We start from the raw sequence: 27,235 nt of genomic DNA on the forward strand, positions 1-27,235 counted from the left end.
ATGATTCCTCGTCACATAAGAGCACACTGGAGACAAATGCTATGTTACAGAAATGATCAGGAGTACTCTAAAGGTCGAACTAAAAAAAAGACATGGGAAGAACAAGGGGTGGTTTGACTACAAATGAACAAAAGCCTACTCAGAACTAAAGCATGCACTACACAAAAAAGAAAGAGAAAGAATAGAAATTAAGCAGTGTAGGAAGGCCTATAATCAAGCCATGAAAACACGCAAAGGAGAAATACAAAATAAAACCTGGGCTGATCTGCGTATGACAAGTACTAATAAGGATAGCACCGCCTTTTGGCGCATGGTAAAATTCCCATCCCTATTAAATGAAAATACGCCTACTATAGAAATCGCCATTGACGAGGGACAATGGGGGAAATATTTCTCTGAGATTTTCAAACAAGAAGGGGAGGAGGACGGCATAACCAAAAGTATTGCAAGTTTAACAATGTTGCCAACAAATTTTCCAATAGATCTAGATCTAGCCTTTACTTTAGAGGAAGTATTATGTGCATTAAAAGCCAGCAAGGGGGAAAAGGCTCCGGGGCCAGAAGGTGTACCTGTGGATATTTTTAAACACAATGTAGAGCTATGGGATCCACTCTTAATGCGAGTGTTAGCAGCTTGCTGTGCCATTGGATTTTTTAAATCCCAGGTCGGACTCTATTATGGTACCCATCTTTAAGAAAGGCGATAGACAAAATCCGGCATGTTATCGTCCTATTTCATTGTTTGATTCCCTGGGCAAGGTGGCAGGACGTATAGTGCTTAAATCGACCACAACAATGGGCTGAAGATAAAAATATTTTATCAGACGTTCAATCGGGTTTCAGAGAGGGGCTGGGTACAATAGAACAGGGTTTTAACCTAACCAGCCTCATGGGAAAATATACGATGGTGAGAAAGGGAAGACTATGCCTGGCCTTTTTTGACCTCTCGGCCGCATTTGATTGTGTATGTCATGAAAGTCATAGAGTATCTTAGCTGCAACGGGGGTGGAGGGTCCACTAATCCATGTTTTAGGGGAGCTTTAAGGAAATGCAAAATCTCGGGTGCGGTTTGGGCCAATTGGAGAGTGTACATCGTCGTTCAGCGTGGAAAAGGGTGTTAGGCAGGGTTGTGTTCTGGCACCTTTCTTTTCACATTATACACCAATGGCTTGGAGAAATCCATGATAGAGGGGTGCCAGGACATACATCAGCTGTAAATTCGTCCAATACCTGCCCCACTCTACGCGGACGACGGTGTAATTATGGCTCGAACACCAATGGGACTACAACGGGCTCTTAAAGTATAAGAGTTTATGAAAAATTTAGACCTAAGAATAAATATCACTAAAACTTTTATTATGAGCTGTGGGACAGGTAGTAGGAAGCACAGGGATATTTAAATTGAAGGTAAAAAGGTGGAAACTACCCTAACGTACCTTTATTTAGGAATTTTAATGGAACAAAAAAGTTCCTGGCGCCAGGCTATCAATTCCAGAAAACTTCTCTTTATGAGAACTACGACAGCCCTGGTGAAATTTTCAATAAAGCTAGGAAAGAAACCCCCAGTAGAGCTGCTCCATATCTATCAAGTCAAATGTGTGAGCACCACAGCCATCTATGGTTCTGGGATTTGGGGATACTGTGATGTAAAGGAAATCCAGAAGGTGGAGAGCGCATTTTTAAGATATCTGTTGGTGGTCCCACGTAGTACATCAACCTTTTGTTTATCATACTGAGTTGGGATTACCATACATCACAGATCTAATAAAGATGCAACTAGCTCTGTTATGGCATCAAATTTGGTCATCGACTAAAACCATATTTAATCGCATTGTAATAAGTGATAGCTTTAAATTAGATCATGCTCTAGAGATCAAGTGGTTAAAATAGATAAAAGTGTTTATGTATGATCTGGGAAGGCCAGCATTTTATCATAATCCACTTTCGATGGGTTCTATCTCTAGAAAGGTTTTTTAAAAACTATGCATGACCCACCTGGAAGCAAATAGATTTGCCGCAGAGGCATCACGTTCAACGGTTCAAACAAACCACATGATTAGAATTACGATTGGCATTAAACTATACCTAATTAATACATTAAGTGGGTATGAAAGATTTGTCCTTACACGTTTTAGACTCGATCTATTTCATCGCTTGATTAGTTTTCCGACTACAAACCATTGGTCTAAAACCTTATCAAAATGCCCCTGTGATCGAGTTTTCCCGCAATCATCAATACATGTAATCCTGTTTTGTACATTTTATTTGGATCTGCAGAGGAAGTGGATCAAACCTATATTGAAAGTGTGGGGCTTGAGGCAATGTTACCCAGCCTATCTTGCATTGCAGTTTTTAGATAATGACTGTTTTGTGAGATACATAGCTCTTTTTTTAGTGTACGATTAAATGCAGGAAACAACTATGAATTTTGTTCCATGCAAGCATACTGCTAGCTCTAAGTTTACCTCTTTTAATTGTTTTAATACCTTGAAATGACGTGTTTGTATATAGATTACATTTTTTATATAAAAACTAATTGTATATTAATTTGATATATAATTGTAATATTCTGCTTTTATGGTTTATCTTGCTGATTCGAAAACCGAAACCAGCAAAATTGTGATTTGATTTGATAGAGGTAATGTTTTTCCCAAATGTAACTGTTCACCTGGACCTAACTAGATGCTGAAATCTTAATAAAATAATCATCCTTCTGCAGTAGCTCTACCTTTTTAGTTGCATTCCTCTCTTTCTTCCAGTGGCCTTTTTCTTACTAAGGTTGAGGCTTCATGGCAGAGGTTTATATGGTGTTGTAGGAAGCCTCCCTGTAAAATTCATTTCCTTCAACGACTTTTGTGGTTTTACTATCTGGCCTCTTTTTTCTCACATATTTGTCTGGTTTTGGGGTGAGGAACATTGGTACAAGGGCGTTTGTTTACTAACATCGGCTGTTCTTTCCATGCTTCTGGGGGCATTTTGCTCTACTCCTGCAACTACCTGCTACTGTGGGGAAAGTGTCTTCTGTTCTTTAGAAGCTGTTTGCACCATCTTAAGGAAGGGGTGAGCTGCCACAATTCCTGTTGCTGCTCATAAAAAAGGTTTTGTGACTTTTACTCAAGCAACATGCCTTGATTTAATCTATTCTGTGTCTGAGTTTTATGTTTCTTCATTCGCTTGGCAATAGTGATTTTACTATGTCATGTTATTAGCACATTTTATGATCCATCTATGTTCCTTTGAGGTATTTAGTTTATTTATTTATTATCAGTAATGACTGATTGATCTTTTGTGTAATTGTTGCTCAATTTGAGTGCAAATTATCCATCCCCTGGCGGTTTGACTTGGGGAATGTGTAAGAGCGAAAAGAACTGACTCAGGTTCAGGGCACTGCCAAATACCCCAAACACCAAACTAATTCAAATACTAATACCCTTGATGAAAAATCTGATTGAAGAGGTGGAACAGTTGATAGGCCCTGATTTCCATAGTGCTGCAAAAGTGAAGCTAATCACAAACATAAATCCAATTCTAAATTATTATCTCTCCAGGGAGCTATTCTCAAAAAGAAGCTTGGTGATGCACAAGAGTCAGGCAAATCTCCAATAGATAAATAGGGTGTTAAACCTGCCACTATTGCTAGATTTCTATTAGGACAGGTTGGAACTACAAATGACCCCTTTTCCCGCTGCAGCCACCATTATTGAACAGAGCAATTTGACTCTTGGTATCCCTCCCTCCACTTTCGAAATCCCTTGCAGTAATCATTTTTCTCTCCTTGCTGAGACACCACAACCCACTTCACCTGTTAAGTCAGCTACTGAACACACATCTGATTCCCTCTCTACTAAGCCTTTATTAGCATCATTATGCTGTCACATCGACGCACGTAGGGAGGAGATTGGTGGCTTGAAAGCTATTGTTTATAGCGTATCTACGTTTCTTTGCCCAAATGCACAAGACTACTCAGATAGAGAAACCAAGAAGGACGGGGAGGTTGGGTTTCACCACCTCTTGTGGGCTCATTCAAAACCGTACCCCATCTATTTCTAGCTCTGGTCATCTTGGAATGTTCTTAGGGATGTGTAGGGTACCCACCCAAACCCCTGTCTATCACTATACACTATCCTCCAAGTAATTCTTGAACTCGCAATTTCCAGGCGGACGTAGTCATTCTCTATTTTTGAAAAATGTGACTAAGCTTTCGAGGACTCATTTACTCAAAGAGGGAGAAGAGTTTCTTATTAACAAAAATATTCATTGGCTAAGAGGTGTGAGGGGTTGTCATTCAGTAATTAGAGAGGGCATACTGGCTGCCCAAAGACACTTTCTCAATAGCTCTTAATTCAATAGCATTGAACTAACAGTTGATGCAAGGGACATAGTTGATAACTTAGTGGATTCTGACGCTACGACTTCCCATCTGTTCAAATCAAATATTAGTTTTATATATAGCCATCCAGCGACCAGTCTCCAAGTGTACCAGGCAATAGACAATTTGGGTTCATCTACCCAGGAGATTGAATGACAACCCTCATTGTCCTCCTCACCTAGGCCACCACCCTTTGCCAGTAGTAAACGTTTGTCTCCTCTCTCCTCTAACTACATTACATCTGACACCTGAATGGCTCGCAATGAAGGAAATGTGCTGATTGTGTAATGTGGCCACAGATAGAAATTATGGCTCAGACGTTTAGCCTAATCTCTGGAGTCCTATTGAAACAATTCAACTGCTCTTTCTCTAAGCCCAGTAGCTCAGTTCTACAGATCTATGATGCTAACATTTTGGGGTCAGTTTTTTACAGCTTTGAACTATGGGGTTCCTCCAATTTATCCACTCTAGCAGAACAAGTTCCTGAGGAGTGTTAGGTGACTTTCACAAAGCACTCCTATTAAACTGTATTTGCTAGATCTAGAAAGGAAATCGGTGACAAGTAAAGCCCGACTTCGCCGTATTTTATTATTTTAGCAGGCTTTGGTCTACTCCTGAACTGGTCCATTATGCCACAGCTCTAGAGGATGTTTTAGACAGTGACCGTTCCAAGAGTGCATGGGTTTGTTATATCAAAAACACACTGATGGGCATTTGCCTGAAGTCATTCTTGGACAATTCTATGGGAGCTTCTATTCCTTCAGTTGAAAAACTAAAAGAGATCTATTGGTCATTTGTTCTACTGGAAGAGTTTTGAGTGGTTGAGGGTTCATCCCTGACTAGAATATTCCTAGAATTTATATTCAACCCCCTCTTGGAACAATACTGCAATATCGTAGCACTACCATCAGAGAGGAAACTTTACTTCCAATTCAGGACTGGATCGCTACCCTTAAACTCATTCACTAAAAAAGAGATCATAAATTATAATTATTGTTGTCCCTTCTGCTTTGTTAGTGAAACCATTCCCCATGTTTTGTTTGTTTGTCCCGCATACGCCAGCCCTCGCAAGATATGCTTGAAACCCTTAAGTCAGGAGGCAGTGCCACTGCATTAAGGATTAACAACTGACCCACAGGCACTCCTTGCATGCGCAGTTTCTAAGTTTTTAGTTTGGATGTGGACCATAAGGTGTAAAAAGCTATCAATTTATATTCAAAGAGATCCCACTGAACGTTAATTGTTCTTGTGTTAGAGTATAAAGGTACTAATCTATACTTCATTTTCTGTTGCCTCTTGACTAATGCATTTTTTATGACTGCCTATGTTGCTGCTTTTAACAGTTTTTTATATACAAATGTATTCTTTTATTCTTGCTGTGGTTTTATGTCATGCAGAAATTTATTTGTGACATTTATTACATGTATTGTCGAAATAAAGCTTGTTGGTGATGATGGTTTACTGATTTATTATTATTGGGTGAACCAGTTGTTTCTGGCATTGGCATTGTGGATACACTATCTCAAGGGAACTTGATTTAAATCTCTAAAGGTTTTCCATCTCATTTGTAGATCCCTTAAGCGTCTATTTTCCAACATTACATCGCTTTGACCATCTTACATACCTTCAATATAACCCCAATTTACCCCAATTTATCCCTCTGTGTTCACAATAGCTTTCAAGAGAATTTGGAGAGGGCTAAACTTTTTATCATGCGTCGACTGTTTAAGGGCGATGTTCTTCATTCTTTTGAGAACTTGCAGCAGCAGTTTTCATGTCCTTATTCTTGTTTTTATAGGTATATGCAATAAAAACACTTAATTTCTAGTCTTAAGGAAGACGAGATTAGATGTTGATAATCTTTTATTAGCACTTTATTTGAAAGCTCCAACAAAGAGAAATATTGGGCTGGTTTATAAGCTAATTTATTTTTTCTCTCAGGACCACTCAGCAGCCCCATTCTAGCAAAAAGCGAATAAATGGAGTCAGCTCCTCAAGACAGGAATAATGGCTGTCTACTTGTGGCTCAGCAATTTCTTGGTGCAGACAGTTTTTCATGAGCCGCTTGTTGAGGTGCATCATTTTAAATGCATTAATGACCCGTATTAAACTTCTCATCGCCTCTTTATTATGATGCTTGGGTGTAGGATTTTTGTCGTGACTGTGGGCTTGAGAGGGACAATGCAGTCCACGTCTTCACGCACTCTCCTACTTTGCACTTATTTTGGGAATTTAAATTTGGCAAGACGTATAGTATATCAAACTTTCTAGTCGCAATCAACTCAAAACTGATCATGTTGAGACATGCACCTGTTATCCCACCACATTTAGCAGGCTTATACTTCTTTTCAAGCGCTCTGGCCAGACTGGTGATGGCACACTCCATGCTCTCTAGCGAGTGCCTGCGGACTTGGAATGGGTGACAGGAATTTCTGAATATTAGTATGCTTGAAATGACATTGGTAGATCCACAGAGGAGGAAGTTGAGCCGAATTTGGGATCCAGTCCAGTTCTGGAGGGCGCATGAAGTGGCTGCCCAGGACATTGACATTTAGTTATGTTAGTTCTCTCCTTTTCGCCATGCTGCTCCCCTCTATTATGTATTGTGGACAACAAATGTATATCTTGGATGCTGATTTGTTTTGCTGCTTCCAAGGGAATTTATTTTTGCTTTAACTTGCTCTCATTCTCTGGTGGACATGTAATCCGTTATGTTCCCCATGCCTGTCTTTTTTTCTCAATAAAAAAAATAAAGGAATGAATCTTTCTAACTTTTCCTGGGTCACCCGATACTCCTTTCAACACTGGCAATGAGGAGAAACTATTCAACCAGTGCAGAGTGTGCCGGTTAATTTGTGTTGCAGAGTGGGAGTCCTTCAAGTTGGCATTGCAGGCTGTTGTTAGCGCAGTATCTGCCAGTGAGGGATGTGCCATGTCACTATGCTATTGTGGCACTGCATTGTTTTCAGGGCGTATTGTTTGGTGCGCAGAAGCAGATGATCGGAGTACGGCAGACTTGGCCTGGCATTGCCTACAACTAGGTCAGGCATTTGTTATTTATGTATGGTGGCCATCTTGGATTGCCTGACATATCACAACAAGGTCAGACATTTACTGACTGATCAACAGCAGCCCTTTCCCTTTGCCTGATGTGTCCTACCACAAGGCCAGGCATTTGTTATTGAAGTACGGTGGCCATCATAGATTGCCTGATGTGTCACAACAAGGTCAGACATTTACTAATTGAACAACGGTGGCCATCCTACTTTGCCTGATATGTCCTAAATAAAGTGAAGCAAAAAAAATAAAATTGCCTTGAAATTGGTTTTTTTCTTCTTTTCCTTCTAAAGTTTGATGAGTTGCGTATATATAAAGTCATGCTGGTCCATTGAAGAAGTGACTCTTTATTTTTACTGCATGTTGCGACTCTATTGTGTTGAACATGCAAGCCATTAATCCTCCTACACCATTCTTAAAGTCTCTTGCAGAACCAACCATTGCCTAGGAAGAATTTTTAGCTTTCTATTCTTTTCTTGGAGCCATTGATGGTTTCATGTTCAAACCGGATAGGAAAAAGTGGGTATTTGAACTCTAGGATTTGAAGGTCAGGAGATTTTTGCTTATCTTCCGGTGTATGGGCCGGAGGCAGATGATGAACTGGATGAGTTTGAGGAGGCAGTGGTTGGAAAAACATTCGGTAGTATCCAGCATATTTATTGTAAGGTGTTTTACCAGCCCAGCTCAGCCAGTGCCTGAGCTCTAACTCATTGGAATGTTGGAGTCTGAAGATGCCTCGGAATGTTGGGACTGGGAGACAGTTGGTCATGGCCTGACAGGCAGCTCCTGGTGGGGCTCTGATATACTATCTTAACTACCTGATGCCTTGTACTTTACTACCTGTTATCTTTATGAATAAATCATCTTGAAATACTACCGTCCTGAGTGGGCCTTCTTGACTACATATTTTGGCGACGAGGTGACAAACCTTCCAACTACAAGCAGATCTTTGGTACCTGACAAACAAGAGGACCTAGAGATGGCAACATTTACAGTAACTACAGTGGCAACTATCACAATTTTTGGAAGAGGAGGTATCCACAAGATGGAAATGTCTACGAACAAGGAACAGACGTATTTGACACAGAACTTCAAAGATGACTACATGGAAGAAAAAACTACTACAAAGAAAAGAAAAGAAGACAACAAGGAACAAGTAAGCACTAAGCACTATCATCCTTATTCATCAACGGGCCGTTTTGCGAGCCCCTAATAGCGATTCATAGCGAATCGCTATTAAGGACTCGCAAAACGGTATTCATGTAGGAATTGCTAAATAAATAGCGATTCCTACACATTCCTTATTTGCGAGTAGCAAATTGCTAATCGCAAATAAGGAATAACTCCCCATTCATTCAGGAATGAATGGGGAGTATTCCTTATTTGCGATTAGCAATTTGCTACTCGCAAATAAGATAGTTATTTAAAGGGTGCCAGGGGTGTCCAAAGGACACCCTGTAGCACCCCTTAAATGCAAATTGAAACTGGTGTTGCGCACACACATGTCCAAAGGACATGTGTGTGTGCAACATGCAACTTAGAAAAATGCTTTTAAAAGCATTTTTCTAAGTTTTTGCTATTTACCGAGAGGTCTGACCTCTCGGTAAATAGCGGCCCGAAATTGCGAATTAGCAATTTAAAAATGGTTGATGAATTGCATTTAAGGAATCTCAAATAGAGATTCCTTATATGTAATTCCTCGCAATTTAGCGAATTAGCAATTACCGATTTTTGCATTTGGGATGATGAATCCCAAATGCAAAAATTGCGCTCGCAATGGGCCAGATTCTCAGAATCTGGCCCTTTGCGAGCGCAATTCGGCTTGATGAATCAGGCTGTATGCCTTTAAGCCCCACCAGTGGCCTCACCATCGGCCAGCCCTAGCTCAGGCGTCCAGAACATTCTTCTCTATCATGCTGGTGTATTCTCTGGCACACACACTACGACCCTTTTGCTTACTACTGCAACGTGGCAAGTACTGGAGTAAATCTTCTGCCTACGCTGTGTGACCTTGTGCACATCTACACTATGTTAATTGGACTTTGATTCCTTCTACTAGTGATCCTGTCATCAAGTCCTTCACAATGCGGCTGTACTACATGGATGGGAATTACGTTTTTGTTTCTTCCTACAAACTTCTTCACCAAGTGGCACAGCGCAAGGCATCCCGGCTACATTAAAGTTTACTGCTGGCTGTTACCTCAATTCTACACCTATTTTGCCTCAGAGAGTTCAACTACAGTGTCGCGCTTCGTGAATATGCGCAGCTGTTTTACACATGCAGAAATATCATCAGTGAGGTATCTGACAAGATTTTCACAAGTCATTTTGTTTTTCTCATGAAGAGAATGTCTTCTACATTTTGCCTTCATGCCTGCCGACTTCAAATTGGGCTGTCACCGTGGGATGTTTTATGACTGACTTTTGGCTGACATGAAGCATAGATATATGTTCCCTTCATTGTCACGCTCGCCGTTTACGAACTGTTGTTTGGGGCCGTTTTATCTGAAGACAAACTTAGTGAAGAGTGTTTTTTTTAAACATTTTGACGGTCTCCCCTTCTTCTACTTTGTTTTGCCTCAACTGTTGCTATTAAACCGTCTTTTTATACAGTTTAAAAATGCGTTTGCATTTTCCCTCAGATTAGATGCAGGGCGAGTCACCTCTATTATCTTTGGTGATGTCATGCCTCTGAGTTCTCTCTCGCATGTTCCCTACAGAGTGATCCCAGTTGCTAGGCAGTTTTCTGTGCTGCTCTAGGACGCTTTGGAACTTCTGCACACCGGGAGCCTCCCGGTACTACGTTGCATGCATGACACCATTCTTTGATCGTAGTAAGCACACAATCTCCGGTGCATACAAGAAAAAGGTTTTGCCTTTCAGCTGCTCCTGGGGGGAATCCTGTTAAAAAAGTAAGTGTTTGACTTTGGATTTTCTTTCTATATTGGGCAATGCACATCTGCTCTGGAACTCTGGAACATTTCAGAAACACTAACATTTTGCTTACATGGACGTAGGGTGAATTTCGAGTGCACATTATGAACTTGGTTCTTGCAGCCCCATTCATGGTGATCAGCAGTTTCTTCTTCAATTTTGGATTTTTTCCAGTCTGTGCATAAGAATCTCATTAGTCATAGTCCGTTTTGGATTATATTTTCAAAGTGTCTTTTCTTAAACACTGGTGTGTGTCACAAGGCTACGGTGACGCGAGCACCCTAAACTTTTACAGTCAGCAAATGTAAAGTGAATCCGATTCAGTATCTATACCTATTATTATGCTAGTTCACTTATGTTTTAGCTATTTGTACATTTCATACAGCTACTGCCTGTATTTTTTTGCTTAGTTCAGTCAAATATTGTCGCACATTAGTTTACATTGCCACATTCCCATACATTCCTGACCCACGGTACACACCTTTTTGGAATCTTTCGCATGTGTTCTCCATATACTTTTTCTTCCCTACATGGGGATAGCTATGGGTCTTAATACCATATTTCTCACGTAGTACATATTCCCTATATGGGCTTCTCACGGTTTATTTTTGCATTCATAGACTTTGGTCACTATTCTACAGGAGCTCATTGTGCATTTTACTTGTGTACACAACACACTTTTCACTTCCCTCATAGGGAGGAACTACGGTTTATTTTCACGTATTCAAACATTACATGCACACCCTTCTCTTAGGGTACCAGCCCCATTTGCCCATATACAATCTCCTACATAGGTTACACACGGTTCTTACCCTTACACAGGGCACCGTAGTATGGGTTTCAGTCCCATTTTACATTTACATAGTACCCTTACACAGGGCACAATTTTATGGGCCTTTTACCCATTTACATTTTTACAGTCACCCTCCTTGGGCGACATATGGGTTACAGTCCCATTCATATTGCTCCTCACACTCTTGCATAGGAGTAGAGGACGGTCATGGGTCTTAGTCCCATTGGCTGTATTTGTCTTTCTACATTGAGTTTTATTGCTATATTCACAACGCAATGTTAATCTCATTATTGATTGAATTGTTTTTTGGAAAATTGGGAGAGGATCAGTTGCACTATTGCACTTCTTTTCTTCTTCTCTGTCTCCATTATGTTCAGTTTTTCCTCATGATATCTTACATATTTTCATCCTTGGTCTCTGGACTTACATTGCCTTTCATTTTGCTTTGCCTCCAGCCTTCCCTCCTGTTGTTGTTTCTTCTTCTTCTTCTTTCCTCGTTCCTATTTTCTCTCTTTCTCTTCCTTTTTCCAGAGGAGATCAGTCATCCCTCTTCTTTGCATCTGTGAGTAGGCTGGTATCCGGTTTGCCTTGTGCCTTGCTCTTCCTTCCCTTCATGCCTGCCTGGCCAGTGGGTGAGTTCGGGGGTTAGTCCTTGGTGCATCCCTGTTTCTCTGTTCTCTGGTTGTTTACCTCTCTTTCTCCTCCTCTTCCTTCTCCTTCCTACCTTTTGTTGGTGAGTATGCGTCTTACCCTTTCGTCCTTATTCACTCTCTGCTTCTTTCGCCTATCTCTGCTCTCTCACCTTTTCGGCACCCTGTATTTCTGTATTTGTTTCATTGTCAGAGTGTTTGGGTCTTTCCCACTTGTATATTCTTGCTCTTTGCTCTTTTTTCGTATTCTCCTTACTGACTTTTCGCTTTGCCTTTCACACACTTTTCCTCGACGTTCTCTCTGTCACTCCGTGGTCCCTTCTTGCCATCTGTTCTTTGTTCACTCTCTTTATCTCTTCGTCATATTTTAAACTGCTCTTTCGTTAGAAGGAAAGGGGATATATGTAGTATCCTGCATATTTATTGTAAGGTGTTTTACCAGCCCTGCTCAGCCAGGGCCTGAGCTCTGACATTGTAATGTTGTAGTCTGAAGATGCCTCGGAATGTTGGGACTGTGAGACAGTTGGTCATGGGCTGAGCAGCTGACAGGCAGCTCCTGATGGTGCTCTGATATACCATCTTAACTACTTGGGGCTAGATGTAGGTAAATCTATTTTACCACTTCTTAAATACCGAATTTTACCGAATCGGTATTTAAGAAGTGGTAAAATAGAGGGGGGGAGATGTAGGTAATTCCAGATGTGGAATTACCGAATCGGTAATATTCGGTATTTACCGATTCTGTAATTACAGAATCGGTATTTCCTATTGATTCCTATGGGCTGTGAAGCCCATAGGAATCAATGGGAAATACCGATTCTGTAATTACAGAATCGGTAAATACCGATTTTAGCAAGGGTGCAGGGCGTGTCACTTTGACACCCTCTGGCACCCCAAAAATTGACATGTGCGCCATGTGGCACACAGACATGCCCTAAGGGCAAGTCTGTCTGTCACATGTCATAGGTGTGCATGCACACATGTGCATGCACACCTGAATTCGGTATTTTAACACCCAATTGGATTGGGTGGTAAAATACCGAATTTGTAGGGACTCTGAAGAGTCCCACCTACCGATTCGGTATTTTACAGAATCGGTAAATTTACCGAATCAGTAAATTTACCGATTCTGTAAAAAAGTGCCCCTACGTACCGAAAACCCATTTACCGGTCGGTAACGGCCGAAATCGGCCGTTACCGGTCGGTAAATGGCTCCTACATCTGGCCCCTGATGTCTTGTACTTTACTACCTGTTATCTTTATGAATAAATCATCCTGAAATACCACCTTCCTGATTGAACCTTCTTCACTACACATTCGTTAAATCCTTCAAACTTGCTTGTAAGAAGAAGCATTTATTTTTCAAGAGAGGATACATTTTCAGAATCTATCGAGATGTATGTAGCCTAAGTATGTGTTCAAATGTGAATTTGGAAACTTTACAGACCAGTTACTCAGTGACTGATTAGCTACTTAATGTCACAACAAAAAGATACAAAAAAGACTTCCTATTTTCAAAAAAACATCATTGGATGAAACTATAGATGCAGCAAATAGTATTCAGGATTCAAAAGAATCTGCCAGAGCAATCAACAAGACGGATGGCATGGTTTTGCTCATTAAGGGAAGCAAAACCGGGAGACAAATGAAAAAATCCAATTCTGGCAGTAATTGCTATTTGTGTAGATCTAAATTTCACATAGCTTCTTTCAAACAATGTCCTGCAGTTGGTAAAGAAGGTATTAAGTGTGCGGCCATTGATTATTCTGTGATGGTTTGTCCTATGAATACTAAGAAACGTAGTGTGGACCAAAAAGTAGCTGAAGATATGAACAGTTTACTGTTATGTGTAACAATACAAAAACATATTATTTCCAATTCCAAAGATTGTGTGGACAAATTTAAGTGTAATGGAGGTGATTAGAAAATGTCCAGTGTTATGAACAACAACCAATTGTGTGTGAGGGTGCATGAGGACGATGTGCCCAAATCTGATGACCCTGTGGAAGAATTCAAAATTGGTGTTGTAGCGGTACCTTTGCTAACAGGTTCTGGATCCAAAATCACCATTATGTCCAAACATATCCTTAGCAAGGACAGTTTTAAGGATGTATTGTTACCACCTGATGGCATTCTTCAGGTGTATAATGGTATTAAAATAGTTTTTTTTAAAGTATCATACACTTCAAAGGTCAAGAGGTGCAAGGGAAGATTTATATTTCACACTTTGGACCAGACATTCTAGGTTTGCACCATCAGGCTTGTTTGGGAATTATTCTTCATCCAGGGTTCACCTGCCAGGTTTTAACCATAACTTAATTTAAATCTACAAAGGAGAATCGATAACATTCAGTTGTGTTTGGAAAAGCACAAATACTTTTTTTATCGACAAATTATGACTGTTGAAAGATTTCAAACATGTTATCAGAATGAAGGAAGGGAGCATTCCTGTGAAGCACAAGTTGAGGGAGGTGTGCTGTTAAGTGTGTATGTACAAAGAGTGGCTGATCGACCCTACAGAGTCCTCCTTGTGGCTGCCACGCATAGTAATTGCTCACGAAATAACAATCAGCTGAGGATGAGCATCTACCTCAGAAGATTACATCAAGCCATTTGGGTGGATAGGTATCCTTTACCTATAATTGAAGAGATGACGTGGTCTGGTAGGAGTGAATGTATTTTCCACACTAGACGTATACTTTGCATATCACTAAGTGGAGTCAGTGAAAGAATCTAGACATCTTACAGCTTTTGTCACACTAAGTGGTGTTTACCAGTTTTGTAGGATGACATTTGAACTTGCATCCACTACTGCAGTGTTTCAAAGGGTTGTGTGTGAGATAGTGAAAGGACTGAAAGGACTGGAGTGCTTGTCTTTCAGATGACATTTTGTTGTATGGCAAAGATCATGAGGTGTATATAGCTAGGTTGAATGTAGTTTTGTCTCCTTTGGAAGAGAAAGGGTTGCAACTCCGGAGAGACAAATTTAGTTTTGGCATACATGAGATAGAGTATTTGGGCTACGTTTCAGGTAAGGGCATTGGTCCACGTCCAGGGTTATTGAGGGCCATTGAGGAAGTGTAGGTTCCAAGTGACAAGAAACAACTTAAAGCTTTTTTAAGTATGTGTGAATTTTAAGAGAAATTCATACATAATTTTGCAACAAAAGCTGAACCGCTTCTTGTTTTGTTGAAGAAGAACATTAGGTTTGTGTGGAGTGAAGCACAAGAGCTGGCTTTTAAAAAGATTAAGGAAATGTTGTCGAATACATTTCTGCTCAGTTCATACACACCCGGTGAATGTCCAACAGTGACAGTTGATGCAAGTGGTGTGGGATTGGGACATGTACTATCCCAAGGCAGAGGGGGGCATGAGCACACCATTGCTTTTACCTCTCGTACCATTAGACCAATGGAAAGACAGTATTCTGTCATTGAGCATAAGATACTTGCATGTGTCTGGGCAGTGGAACATTTTAGAGCCTATATTTGGAGTACAAGGTTTACATTGAGTTCAGACCACAAACCTCTGATATCCAATTTGAGTGGGAGCAATGTCAATTCTACCAACACCACAGCTAGACTTGTGAGGCTAAGTATGAAGTTGCTGGGATATGATTTCTCTGTAGACTATATACCTGGTGGGAGTAATAAGAAAGCTGACTTCTTGTTCAGTATGCCAGTGTCAGGGGAAGTCAAAAATGAGGAGGTTGATTACCGACAAGATACTGAGTGTTTAGGGGCCAGAGTGTTTTGGTTAGATAACAAGTATGTCAGTGAGGAGGAATGCAAGGGTGCACTCGACCAGGATTTGGTGTTGGGGAAATTTGTTGCGTATGTAAATAAAGAGTGGCCAAGAGAAGGAAATCTTTCTATTGAACTTAAAGCATATATAGCAAGGTTTAATCTGAGTTATCTAATGAATCAAGGTTATTGTTCCTGACTGACCAGTTGATTCCTCCAAGGGAAATTAGAGACAGACTTTTCAATATTAGTCACAAGTGGCATTTAGGCATGACCTTGACAAAAAAAGATTGAGAAATATTGTCTAGTGGCCATGTATGGATAGGGATGTAGAGGATTGGGTTGGGCAGTGCGTGAATTGGATGAACAATGACAAAGGGTTGAATTGTACCTATGGTCATCCCTGAGTGTCCACAGAATGTATAGGAAAGAGTCAGGATGGATTTCCTTGGAGCCTGAAAGTGCACATGATGAACCTCGAGGGAGAAGAGACCACTGAAATTATTTCCTCAGGAAAAAGTGTTTGTAAGATTCTAAGATGTTGTTCTCTTTTGAATCTGGACTGTTTCACTTTTCAAAATTATTTATGAAAGCTTTTCATTGTCTATATTGAGTTCATTAGCTACCCCTTTGGGAGCTTACATTGTATTTATCTATATTGTTAGATGTTATTTTCCATTTTTTTCTGGTTTCTGGTTTTTATGTATGTTTGCGGATTACTCCTATGTTTATGTTTATGGTATTTTCTTATAATGAGTTGGAAAAATGGGAGGCGTGTTGCAACGTAACATTCCCTGCTCATGGCGGAACTGCAAGGTGTTGCTCGTGGCACAGGTGCTTTCATGGAATGTTGATGCCAGCATTCCATGAGTACTATTGAACAAAGAAGGGTTTGGCTTTAGCGCAGTAAGGCTACGCCACGATTAGAAGTAACAAAACAATTGCCAATACTGCTCAATTATTCTCACAAAGAAGGATACAGCTGAGCTCAACGTTCTCACCTGAATAGACCACTCTTTCAGTCTAGAAATATATCTCAAAATCTTTTTATTTATTCAAAGTTTTAATTTTTCGGATTTTTATCTCTTATTTGAAAAACGTCCACAATAAGTATACAAAAAAATTAAATAAATATACCTATTTACACTGGTTGTGATTTGGATGAAAAAATCCAAAACGAGGATGAATTGTGAATATATACACAGGGGTGTCAGGGAGGATGTGCACACAATGCAATAACACGCTGTTAGTTCAACATACATTCAACAAGTTCATTTCTCAAATTTACAAACATACATGAATCATTCATAACAGTGAGTGTTGGGAAGGGAGGAGGGTGGTGTGAAAAAAGCAAAGAAATGAGAAGTAAAATCCCTGAATCAAACTTATTTCCTTGGTACAGGGTTTTAGAACAAAGATAGTTGTTTATTTTTATGATCACCCAAAAAGGTGATTAGGCCATCTTCTACTTGTTTTCTTTTCAATTATTTACAACAATGATTGGCCTAATGGTATTGGGAAGAGACTTCTAAGAGACACAAAACACAATGTTACACCACATAAAAAACAAAAGGGTCAAACAATAAGGTCGACGCGTTTCGAATCCCTTGAATTCGTGGGATTCTCTTCAGGACCATAACAGATAAAATCTGTGAGGCTTTCCCGGTCTCTTTTATGAGGTTGAAATATAGTAGGTATGTAGTAGATCCTATAAATCGATGTAGTGTCCAGGCTCGTTTGACACGTGCAATCTTTCCCCCTTTCGTATTATCGTTTTATTTTCTGATCTTAATCTCCCCGTTCGGCGTCTGTCTCTGTCGCGGATCATAGACAGACGCCAAACGGGGAGATTAAGATCAGAAAAGAAAACGATAATACGAAACGAGGAAAGATTGCACGTGTCAAACGAGCCTGGACACTACATCGATTTATAGGATCTACTACATACCTACTATATTTCAACCTCCTAAAAGAGACCGGGAAAGCCTCACAGATTTTATCTGTTATGGTCCTGAAGAGAATCCCACGAATTCAAGGGATTCGAAACGCGTCGACCTTATTGTTTGACCCTTTTGTTTTTTATGTGGTGTAACATTGTGTTTTGTGTCTCTTAGAAGTCTTTTCCCAATACCATTAGGCCAATCATTGTTGTAAATAATTGAAAAGAAAACAAGTAGAAGATGGCCTAATCACCTTTTTGGGTGATCATAGGAATAAACAACTATCTTTGTTCTAAAACCCTGTACCAAGGAAATAAGTTTGATTCAGGGATTTTACTTCTCATTTCTTTGCTTTTTTCACACCACCCTCCTCCCTTCCCAACACTCACTGTTATGAATGATTCATGTATGTTTGTAAATTTGAGAAATGAACTTGTTGAATGTATGTTGAACTAACAGTGTGTTATTGCATTGTGTGCACATCCTCCCTGACACCCCTGTGTATATATTCACAATTCATCCTCGTTTTTGATTTTTTCATCCAAATCACAACCAGTGTAAATAGGTAGATTTATTTAATTTTTTTGTATACTTATTGTGGACGTTTTTAAATTAAGAGATAAAAATCCGAAAAATTAAAACTTGGAATAAATAAAAAGATTTTGAGATATATTTCTAGACTGAAAGAGTGGTCTATTCAGGTGAGAACGTTGAGCTCAGCTGTATCCTTCTTTGTGAGAATAATTGAGCAGCATTCCATGAGTGCAACAGAGCAACAGCAGAGGACAGTTTGAGCTTTGCTGAGCCATTGATGTGCGCTCAGAGCTGCCTCTATTGATTACTACTAAGTAAGAAATACATCTTTCTAACTTTTCGTGGGTTACAGGAATCTATTTTTAACAGAAATGTACCAATGTATCATTGGAGTGTGATATTCCTTCTATCAAATTGCATTGAAAATGTATCAAGTTTTTGTCCGCAATTAAACATCGACAACACAAAAACTGTCTATGAAGAATAGGTTCCGCTTTGTGAGTGGTAGCTGTGGGACTCAGAGGGAGCAGAAAATCATCTTGACCCCTACTGTGATGTCGCATAAACAATAGAACACTTTATTTTGGTGTTGCGGGTCATGTCCCTTTAAGAAAAAGGTATCCCAGCTCTTTGAGTGTGAAAATACAGATATTGACATGTTGTGTCACTTGCATTACTGCATAGTTGCATTCACAGTGGTTCAAAGGTATTCACTGGATACATACTGCCTCATAAATGTTATTGTCAAACAAACTGTTGCGAGTTCTTGGGAATGGGATTTTGCGCTTTGCCAGAGGGATAGCTCCAAAAGTAAGCAAAGATTTGGCTAGGTTGGATTTGACCCAGCAATAATACCTCTCTTCCAATAAGCGCCAATGAGAAGAAATAGTTTAGCTAAGACTCACACACCAGATTCCTAAAACGCACCCCCAAAGATTTTCAGTCTGGCTACTTTGACAAGCTTTTAGTTTGTGTTTTGTGAAATGTTTTTACGTGGAACTCTAAATGTGCAGCTTAACTTCATTACTCAAGGATAGCAAATATTTATTATAATTGTTATTATATAAACAAAATGTTTATATAAAAAATGCATGTTTTTTCTTGCTTTTTAACTTACAATTATTATTTCTTATATTGTACAATGATTGATACAGAAGTTTTTTTTTAAAACGTAATTGAATTATTTTATTATTTGTTTAAATTAGAAATAAACATTTTTAGCACTTAGGTTTGACCCTTACTTAGAGAAATGTTAAGCTAATAAAACATGAATATCTCCCCCCCGCCCCTCCTCCCCTGATGCTGCTGTTAGAAAGCGAAGCCAGGCAGCCTTATGAGTCATGTACAAATTGCATACATTTAGCTTCTATAAAAAGACACAGAACATATGTGTAAAACACAAAGACAGGTAGACAGGCAGAATTCAGTACTACATTTGCTTTGGTAAAGATACTCTACATTTCTGGCCTGACAGTCCATTACACAGTTCCCACATTAAGATGCATTTCTGATTTGTCATAATGGAAGAATAATACTGATAGTGATATGCATGTTGCTTGTTGTATGACACATCTATATTAAATTCACAAATATATTAATTACCCCATCATATAACATACTTATTTGTGAGATTTGTGGCCTTCACTTCAACAAAAACTCTTGTTTTCAGGTAGATTCCTGTTTGAGGCACTGAAAGAATCCTTGAGTAGTTGGAATCCTACAAAAAAAGTGAATGATTCCGTCATTAAAAATGTACATTTAATGTATTCTTTAGTAACCATTTTGCTCAGGCCTAAAGACAGCATTAGCTGTCCTGCCAGCCTCATGTTTTCCAAAAGATATCATATAAATATACATACTTTATAGGGGATCCGAACCAACACTCTTTAACCCTTAGTCTGTTGACATGTAACACAAATTATGCACCCCCGCACCAGCAGATGGTATAGATCAACATACCAGTCCACTGCAGCCATTGGATTCTTTCACTTTGAGTGGCTGCAGTTTTCCCTTGAACATGCACACATACACCTACAAAAATAGTTCCAGAAGAATAGAACTTGTTAGGCACTTCACTTCCCAATGTCTGATAGCCCATATGGATAAAAAGGGTTTCATCATCTATTTCCATAACTCTCAAGAAATGTATTGTAAATTGCATTGTTGATTCCACGCTACCAGCTTTGGTATATTTATGTATCCTTCAGTAAATAAGCACAAGCCATTGGAGTAGCTGGTGTATATATATGCCAAGTTCTTGGATGAAGCCATACCCCCCTCAGCCACTTGTATCTGACCTGTTTTAACTACTTGCGGAATTGCAAATTTTCGAACACATTTTTCATCCCATATTGGAGGACTGATGTCGCACCATTTTGAGAGGAATACTATTCAGCTTGTCAGAAAAAAAGTCCATTACCTGGCTACTGATACAAAGTATTCAGGAAAAGCACTTATCCTCCTTTCTTACCACTGTGCTTAAAAAACACACTTTCATGCATACACTTTCACTAACCGAAAATAAAACAGCCAAACTGAATTATCTAAATACCCTTGTACTTACCAGTGAACAAAAGTTCCTATATATAGCAGGGTGCAATCACTTACTTTGATAAAAAAATCAAGAAATGTATTGTAATCTGTATTTTTTACTCATTAATTAATTAGTTTGAAGCGGCTATGGTACTTAATTAAACATATGAAAAACAAGTGCAAATCATTAAATTGCAAAGTTATATATTCAACCCACTCCTGCTTAGCTTGGTGCAGGCCATTTGAAGCAATTGTATCATACTTGAATGAGACCTTTATTAACAACAGGTGTAACTACAGCTTCATGAAAGTAATCAGGCCCAGATTGACTAAGGACATGCATTACTCTGTGTGACGCAAGTCATTGCAAGGTAACGCTAGTGCTTAAATGGGATGTACTACGTCGAACAAGGGACTATTTGTGCCACCTTGTGTGAGTTTGTAAAGACATGCAATGCAACATAGTGGCTTGCACTGCGTTTCTTTAAGAAAAGGCCCCTTTTTGTATGTTCACCCACAAGTTCTTGGACTCATGCTGCTGGTTTTATGACTCTGAGAGTGCAGTGAGGCCTACTAACCAGTCTTCAGTGCCAGTGCAATAACCATAAAACATGTATCATGAATCGTTTTATACCAGATTGGGATAAGCTAACTTACTTGTAAGCCCCCAGTGCATTGTACCCGGGGCATGTAAGTTAGAGGGTCACAACAGTGATTGCAGCACCAGTTGTGCCACCCTGAGTGTAAACTATCTCCCAGTCCATTGTTGCAGACTGGAAAAGCAGTTTTAAACTGCTAACCCTACTTTGGCATTTAAAGCAATGGCAAAGCGTAGTGCTCTTCTGCAATATGTGTAACTCACCCTTATGGCAGGCCCACAGAGCCCTAAGGCACAGTTTAGCATATTTGAAACATGGAACATGTATTTTACTTGTCCTGACAGTAAAAATGTGCAACTGTACTTTTTACTGGGGAAAGTCTTGTTCCCCCCCGGCGACTAAAATGGTACATGTTGACCCCTCAGCTGTGCTAACTCCTCAACGGTGCAACCAAAGTTGATACTCCAATGTATCAAACAAATTCTTACATTAATTCCGACTAGATTCTTTAGTCGATAATAATGTAAGAGATTGTGGTGTGCAATTGTTACAACGTTGCCACTTTGTTGCTTTTAGTCTCATTTGCTCTTATGTTTGCCCCAAGATCCTGTCCCTGAGACAGCTTTCGGCCCTCTGAGAGAGTTGTGCTAATGACTCCCAGGAAAGGAGAAAATAGAACCCTGCACTGGAGAAATGTGCTACCTCCCTCCATGCAAGAAGCCACACAGGTGTTGGGGCAAAAAGCGAACTTCAAAGAAGAAGCTGACTTTGAAGGGCAAATGGGTAACACTGTGTGAGAAGGACTGCTCCATTGTCAAAGTATACAGGCTGGCACTAGGAAAAAGAAAGGGGAATCCCGTTGCAAAACTTGTTTTTTAGGAGCATGAAGCCCCCTTGGTAACCACTCCTCTGGGTTGTGCAAGGAAGCTCAGGACACCAAAAGAGGGGTTCAGCCATGTTGGGAGTGGGCAGAATGTGCATTCTGGTATAGCCGGATGCAGACTTCTCAGGACTTGTTCATTAGGAGGGAGGGAAACTAGTGGCCATTGGGTACTGACCACATCTATCTTGAGGGCACTTTCTAAGCAGAAAATTGGCACCCCCTGACATCTCAGATCTCATCTAGACTAGAAGAAGAACCATAGAACCATAGAACGACTGCCTGGGGCACTATGGATCCCAAAAATAGAGGCTAAACAGCATTAATACACCTGCTGAACCTGGAGGCTAGCAAAGGAGAGGGTCTGGATCTTGCTCGTGGAGCAGTCATTTCCAGAACCCAGGTGAGGCAAGAATCTTCAGGAGTCAGTTGGCTGAACTCCTGTTCGCAACACAGAGTCACAACAGCTGAAGACGCCTACCGGGGCAAGTTGAAAGCCTAAATCTTTAAACCACCACTCCTCTTTAACTTGCAATACCAGAGGCCAGGACCCAATGCTCTAAGTTGCACCTAAGTCTGCTGGAACCAAGAGAGTTGTTGGAGTACAGCTTAATCACCCAGAACATGACTTATAATCCAGGTAAGGATTTGGCTGTAATTGTGATACAGGCGACAGGTAGTCCAGTGGCGATTGGAATTCTGCCAAAACCAAGATGGCTTTGAGGGACATTGGCATGTGGCTAGGACCTCCTCACCCCTTCTGTGGACTGAGAAGCAGCAGCCTCAGGGAAACCCCCATCGACCTCATTGCATCCACAGCATCCTTGAGCATCTGCAGCGTCTTGTATCCCTTTAAGCAGGATCACTTCTATGGGATAGGATTAACTTGCCTGGAACTGACCAAAGACTACTTTACCTGTTGAGGTAACAGTCTCTTAGGTCCTATCTGGTCCCCCTGACTGGCTTCATGTCAGAGCTGATCATTCATCAAAAGTAACTCTAAATGACTGCAATACAACTTGCCAAAGTTTCTGCTAAAAAAGTTTCTAAATATTAAATTTTTTGAATTTGCAAATGTTTGTTCACTGTTGAGTGCATATTTACTGTACCTTATAAAATCCATATCTATTTTTTAAGTGTCTTGTTTCTTTTTCAATTGTATTGGTGCTGTTTAAATGCTTTACACTTGTTGAGTTGTGTAAGGCTTGCTGTTCAGAGCCACAGCTAACCATGGTTGTGCTAGAGTTTTTAACAAATGAAACCTGCTGGTCCTAAGGGAGTTGGTAAGCATATTACATGGTGAGGTCAGACATCCATACCATATAATTAGGGGTGGGCGATGAACTCCACTGCGCTGGAGGAGTTCACAGAGTTTTTGTCACTTTGGAGCGTGAAGTTCGGCAAAGAAAATATGCCAGCGAGAGGAGTTTATTTACCAACACTCACTCAACCCTACAATATGATTAATGAATGCCCACCCTGTATGTACTGTAAAGAACGGTGAACATTTGTGGGTACTAGGGGTGCTCTAATGCACATGTGTACTTTGAATCGTCCTCTTTTACTCAGGTATATGTAAAACAGTGAGCTACCAAATAAATACTCATTCATTAGGGCAGCCCTGAGGTAAATGGGTTAAATAAACTAAGCTCAGTGGCCCCGCCCCCTAAATCCTTCCACCCCACTTGGAGCTCTGGGCTGGTGGCAAGAGCCCCATGGTGGAGGGAAGATGCAGCTCCAGTGCTAAGGAGTGAGCCAGCGCTGCTTCCAGTCTCGACAGAAGCAAAGCACCGTCCTCTTCCACACGCTAGAGGTGTAAATGGAGTTTGCAACACTCGCAGGAGGACAGGAGCTGTGAGAAGGCAAGAAGTGTTGTTGACATTCCAACAGCACTGGGGTTTCCGGGCAGCACGGCTCAAGTCAATGGAGGGACGTACAAGACTAGCCCAGTCGAAAGGAGGAGGAAAAATAGTCTCTGCCAGTCGACTGTATCTGGAGCTGCGGAGGAACTGGAGTGCCACTGGTTCCTGCTGCCAGAAGAAGGACCTCTAAATGAGATGGCAAAAAAAGGACCCTTGGCATCTCTGCAGCAGCTTGGCTTACCCTTGACCTAGAGAGTCTGTGGTGTTGCAGTCATAATTGGTGGATTGCCTTTGATTACATTCTGCACAGAGGCACTTCCCTTTCAATCGCTACCACATCCTGGATAAAGTTGTTCCGTCCGAAGGGCACACAAAGGTTATTTCTTCAGGCAGAGGACGTGGCTGGCAACCTTTCACCAACTGGGTGAAGGAACACTGAGCCTGGGGAACGGGCCACTAATCTCTGAGTTTCTGCATCAGGGCTCCTGCAGCTGCCCCTCGGTTGAATGTAGCACCTGGAAGCTGAGCGTGGGAGAGCTGGCAGTCTTGGTACTTGACTACACCTCTGGGGATGATCTTACACCTAAACAACTCAAGCTTAAAATGCACAGTAAGCTTTTTCATCCGACCATTTCCTTGGGGGGATAAACTACAGATATGCCTGATGCAAACAAAGTAATGTGGCACTAATGCCTGCTGAAATTTGGCTTCTGAAACCAGCAAATCGCTACGATGGGCCAGTTTGTAAGGGTATGGAAACAAATTAAAACCAACACTTTTAATCCAATGAGCTGTCTACTCTGGCAAGAAATGCAACAGAACCAAACCTCTCATTTTTATAAATATCTTCAAATAGCACTGGAAGAATTGTCAGCACATGAGATTTAGGAGAAGTCACTAACACCACTATCTTTTAAAAAAATGATTAATAGTTTAGCAAAACATCTATCCCTTCTAAAAGAGAAAGAGTTATTTAATAAGTGAATGCATGCCTGGATGATAGTAAAGAAATAAATACGATCCTCAAAGTTCAGCCGTATATAGAAATACCTTGGACAGTACAAAGAAAGAATATATTTATGACTGCAAGATTTGGCAACCTGCCAGGACTAAGGCATGCAAAGCCTTGGCTGAGACCAACTAAGCCGATCCCCTGTAGACTATGCAATCAGTGAGAAGAAAATATTATACATTTGGTTTGCATATGCACATTAATGAAGGATGAAGGAAAGAGATATTTAAAGTACTGTTTTAATGAAAGATGTGTACGATCATGTAGACAAGCCTTAGTAGTTTGTTTCAAGCCAACGGGCATAGTAATGAATGGAAATCAGTGACTTGAGCATAGTAAGATCGGAAGTTGCTGATAGTTAGAGAAGAACTTTGAATTGCACATGTGAATTTACACAAAATAACGTATAACTGTAAATTATTCCTATTTTAAGATTTGCGTTGTTGACTTGTAATAATGATTAACTAAATTAGTGTATATAATATATTCTTAATTACTCACTGTGGAAATTGTTTGGCTAAGGGTTATGATGGATGTCGGATTTATAGATATGTTTTAATGGTCGTGTATTGATAATTTTCTAACAATAAGATTTGAATTAATCATGCAATAAAGTTGTTATTATTAATGGTTATTCTACCCTTCCTGCATCCCGAGGGTGAACCATGCTGCACCAATGCATACAGTGAATAATGGTTACAGGCCATGCAGTCCAGCATGGCCCTGGGTGCAGTTCACAAAGAAGCATCTGCCAGAACTGCATGCCAAACATTATTTAACTGCATTAAAAACCACCCTGTTACAGCTCCACCGCATCGCGTTAAGGTGAAAAGGAACATACTGATGTGCCAGCAAAAGAAGGTTAAATAAAGGTTTTTTGCATGCATGTGCTAAGCAAGTTTATACTGTACTAATTTGTCACTTTGCTCCCCACGCCCACAGTGGCCTTGATTTGCACCGGAAGGCAGCTTTAAGCCACACGTGGAACCCAGCAGAATTTCACAGAGTTCTTAGGTAACCCCGTGGAATTCAGAGGTGTAAAACTCCGCGAGCCCCTCCAACCCCTATATTTAATACACCATATTTTCTCACATTGGTGCCTAACGGTGTGATCTAGAATTTGTGTTTAAGAGAGTAGTTGAAGTTTTAAGACCACTCAGTATCTGCCAAAGTGGACATCTAGAGAAATGTTTTTCATACCGCCCAAGCACTTGTCAAGTTTTGCTTATTCCAAAGGATTGTTTCTAAAGGGTTTGCTAAAACTTTTCAAGAGTTGGGGAAAGTTTGACAACTTTGTGGCAAAGTTTCCTGCAAGATGGAAAGTTTGGGAATGTCTCAAAAAGGTTTAGATACATTTCATGATCTACCTTTTCAGCAAGGAAACATAGGAATTGCCATGGCTAAACTGTCCTCATTCAAGAGATTGTAATTGGGGGTCCTTTGTAGGGACATGAAGATCAATTTTGGGGCCAAAGCCAGAATAATTGAATTGATCAAGGCCCTCAGAGGTTGGGAGGAGGTCCACTGGGTACCTCCACACCTGGAAAAGGACTTACCCCAAGGTAGTGGAGAAGAAGATGGCGTGGAGGACATCAAGAGTATGCTGGAGGGAACCAGAGGGGAAATGGTGGAAATCTACCCCCTTTTACTGGCCCAATGGTGGTTCCCAAAGCCAACAGACAGGCAGGCTCCATCATTAGCCAGAGGTCCCTGCAAGAGAGCATAGAAACACTGGACCTGGTGGAGAAAGCCATAGCCATGGCTGAGAAAAGGATGGCCCTGGAAGGGAGAACAGACAGTCTGAGCCTAGAGCCCATAGAAGATGGTGGTGACAGAGTCATAACTGGAGGTGTTGATAGGGGTGCACCTGGTGTCAGATTATCCAAAGGGATTGTCCTTGGTTATGTCCAGGGGGATACCATAGACCAACATGCTGGCCTCATATGAGGGAACTCCCAAAATAAGGAAGGTTGGTACACAACACTGGAAAACACTACTATGGAAATTATTACCAGTAGTTGGACAGACTACTCACACTAGAGGATAAGATAGCAAAGTCCTACCCACATGTGAAGGCAGCACTAACTGAGGTCTTTGGTTTGACCCCTGCAGATTACAGGCAGAAACTTAGAAAACGACAAAGGTTTCCGATACCACTTGACCACTATGCACCCAACTCCTCTGGGATATGTAACATGGGTACCTCAGTACTCACTGGTGGGTTGCCTTAGAACCTCCTATGTCCCAAAGGCTTTGCTCGAAGTCCTCATAGAAGTGTCCTTAAACTGTAACTTTGCAACCGCAATTTTCCGATAGAGTTGTACGGAGCAC

At 40.6% G+C, this 27,235-nt stretch overlaps 1 protein-coding gene across 1 annotated transcript in view; it reads right to left on the bottom strand.

Annotated features, from left to right (window-relative positions):
• LOC144771837 (zona pellucida-like domain-containing protein 1) overlaps positions 1–27,235 on the bottom strand; it is a 558,912-nt gene that overhangs the window by 221,158 nt on the left and 310,519 nt on the right. The window contains exon 6 of the mRNA XM_078656105.1: positions 19,639–19,736. Coding sequence (XP_078512231.1) covers positions 19,639–19,736 — 98 coding nt within the window. The remainder of the gene's footprint in view (positions 1–19,638; positions 19,737–27,235) is intronic.

Source organism: Lissotriton helveticus, chromosome 8, assembly GCF_964261635.1.
Source record: "Lissotriton helveticus chromosome 8, aLisHel1.1, whole genome shotgun sequence".
Lineage (NCBI taxonomy): Eukaryota > Metazoa > Chordata > Amphibia > Caudata > Salamandridae > Lissotriton > Lissotriton helveticus.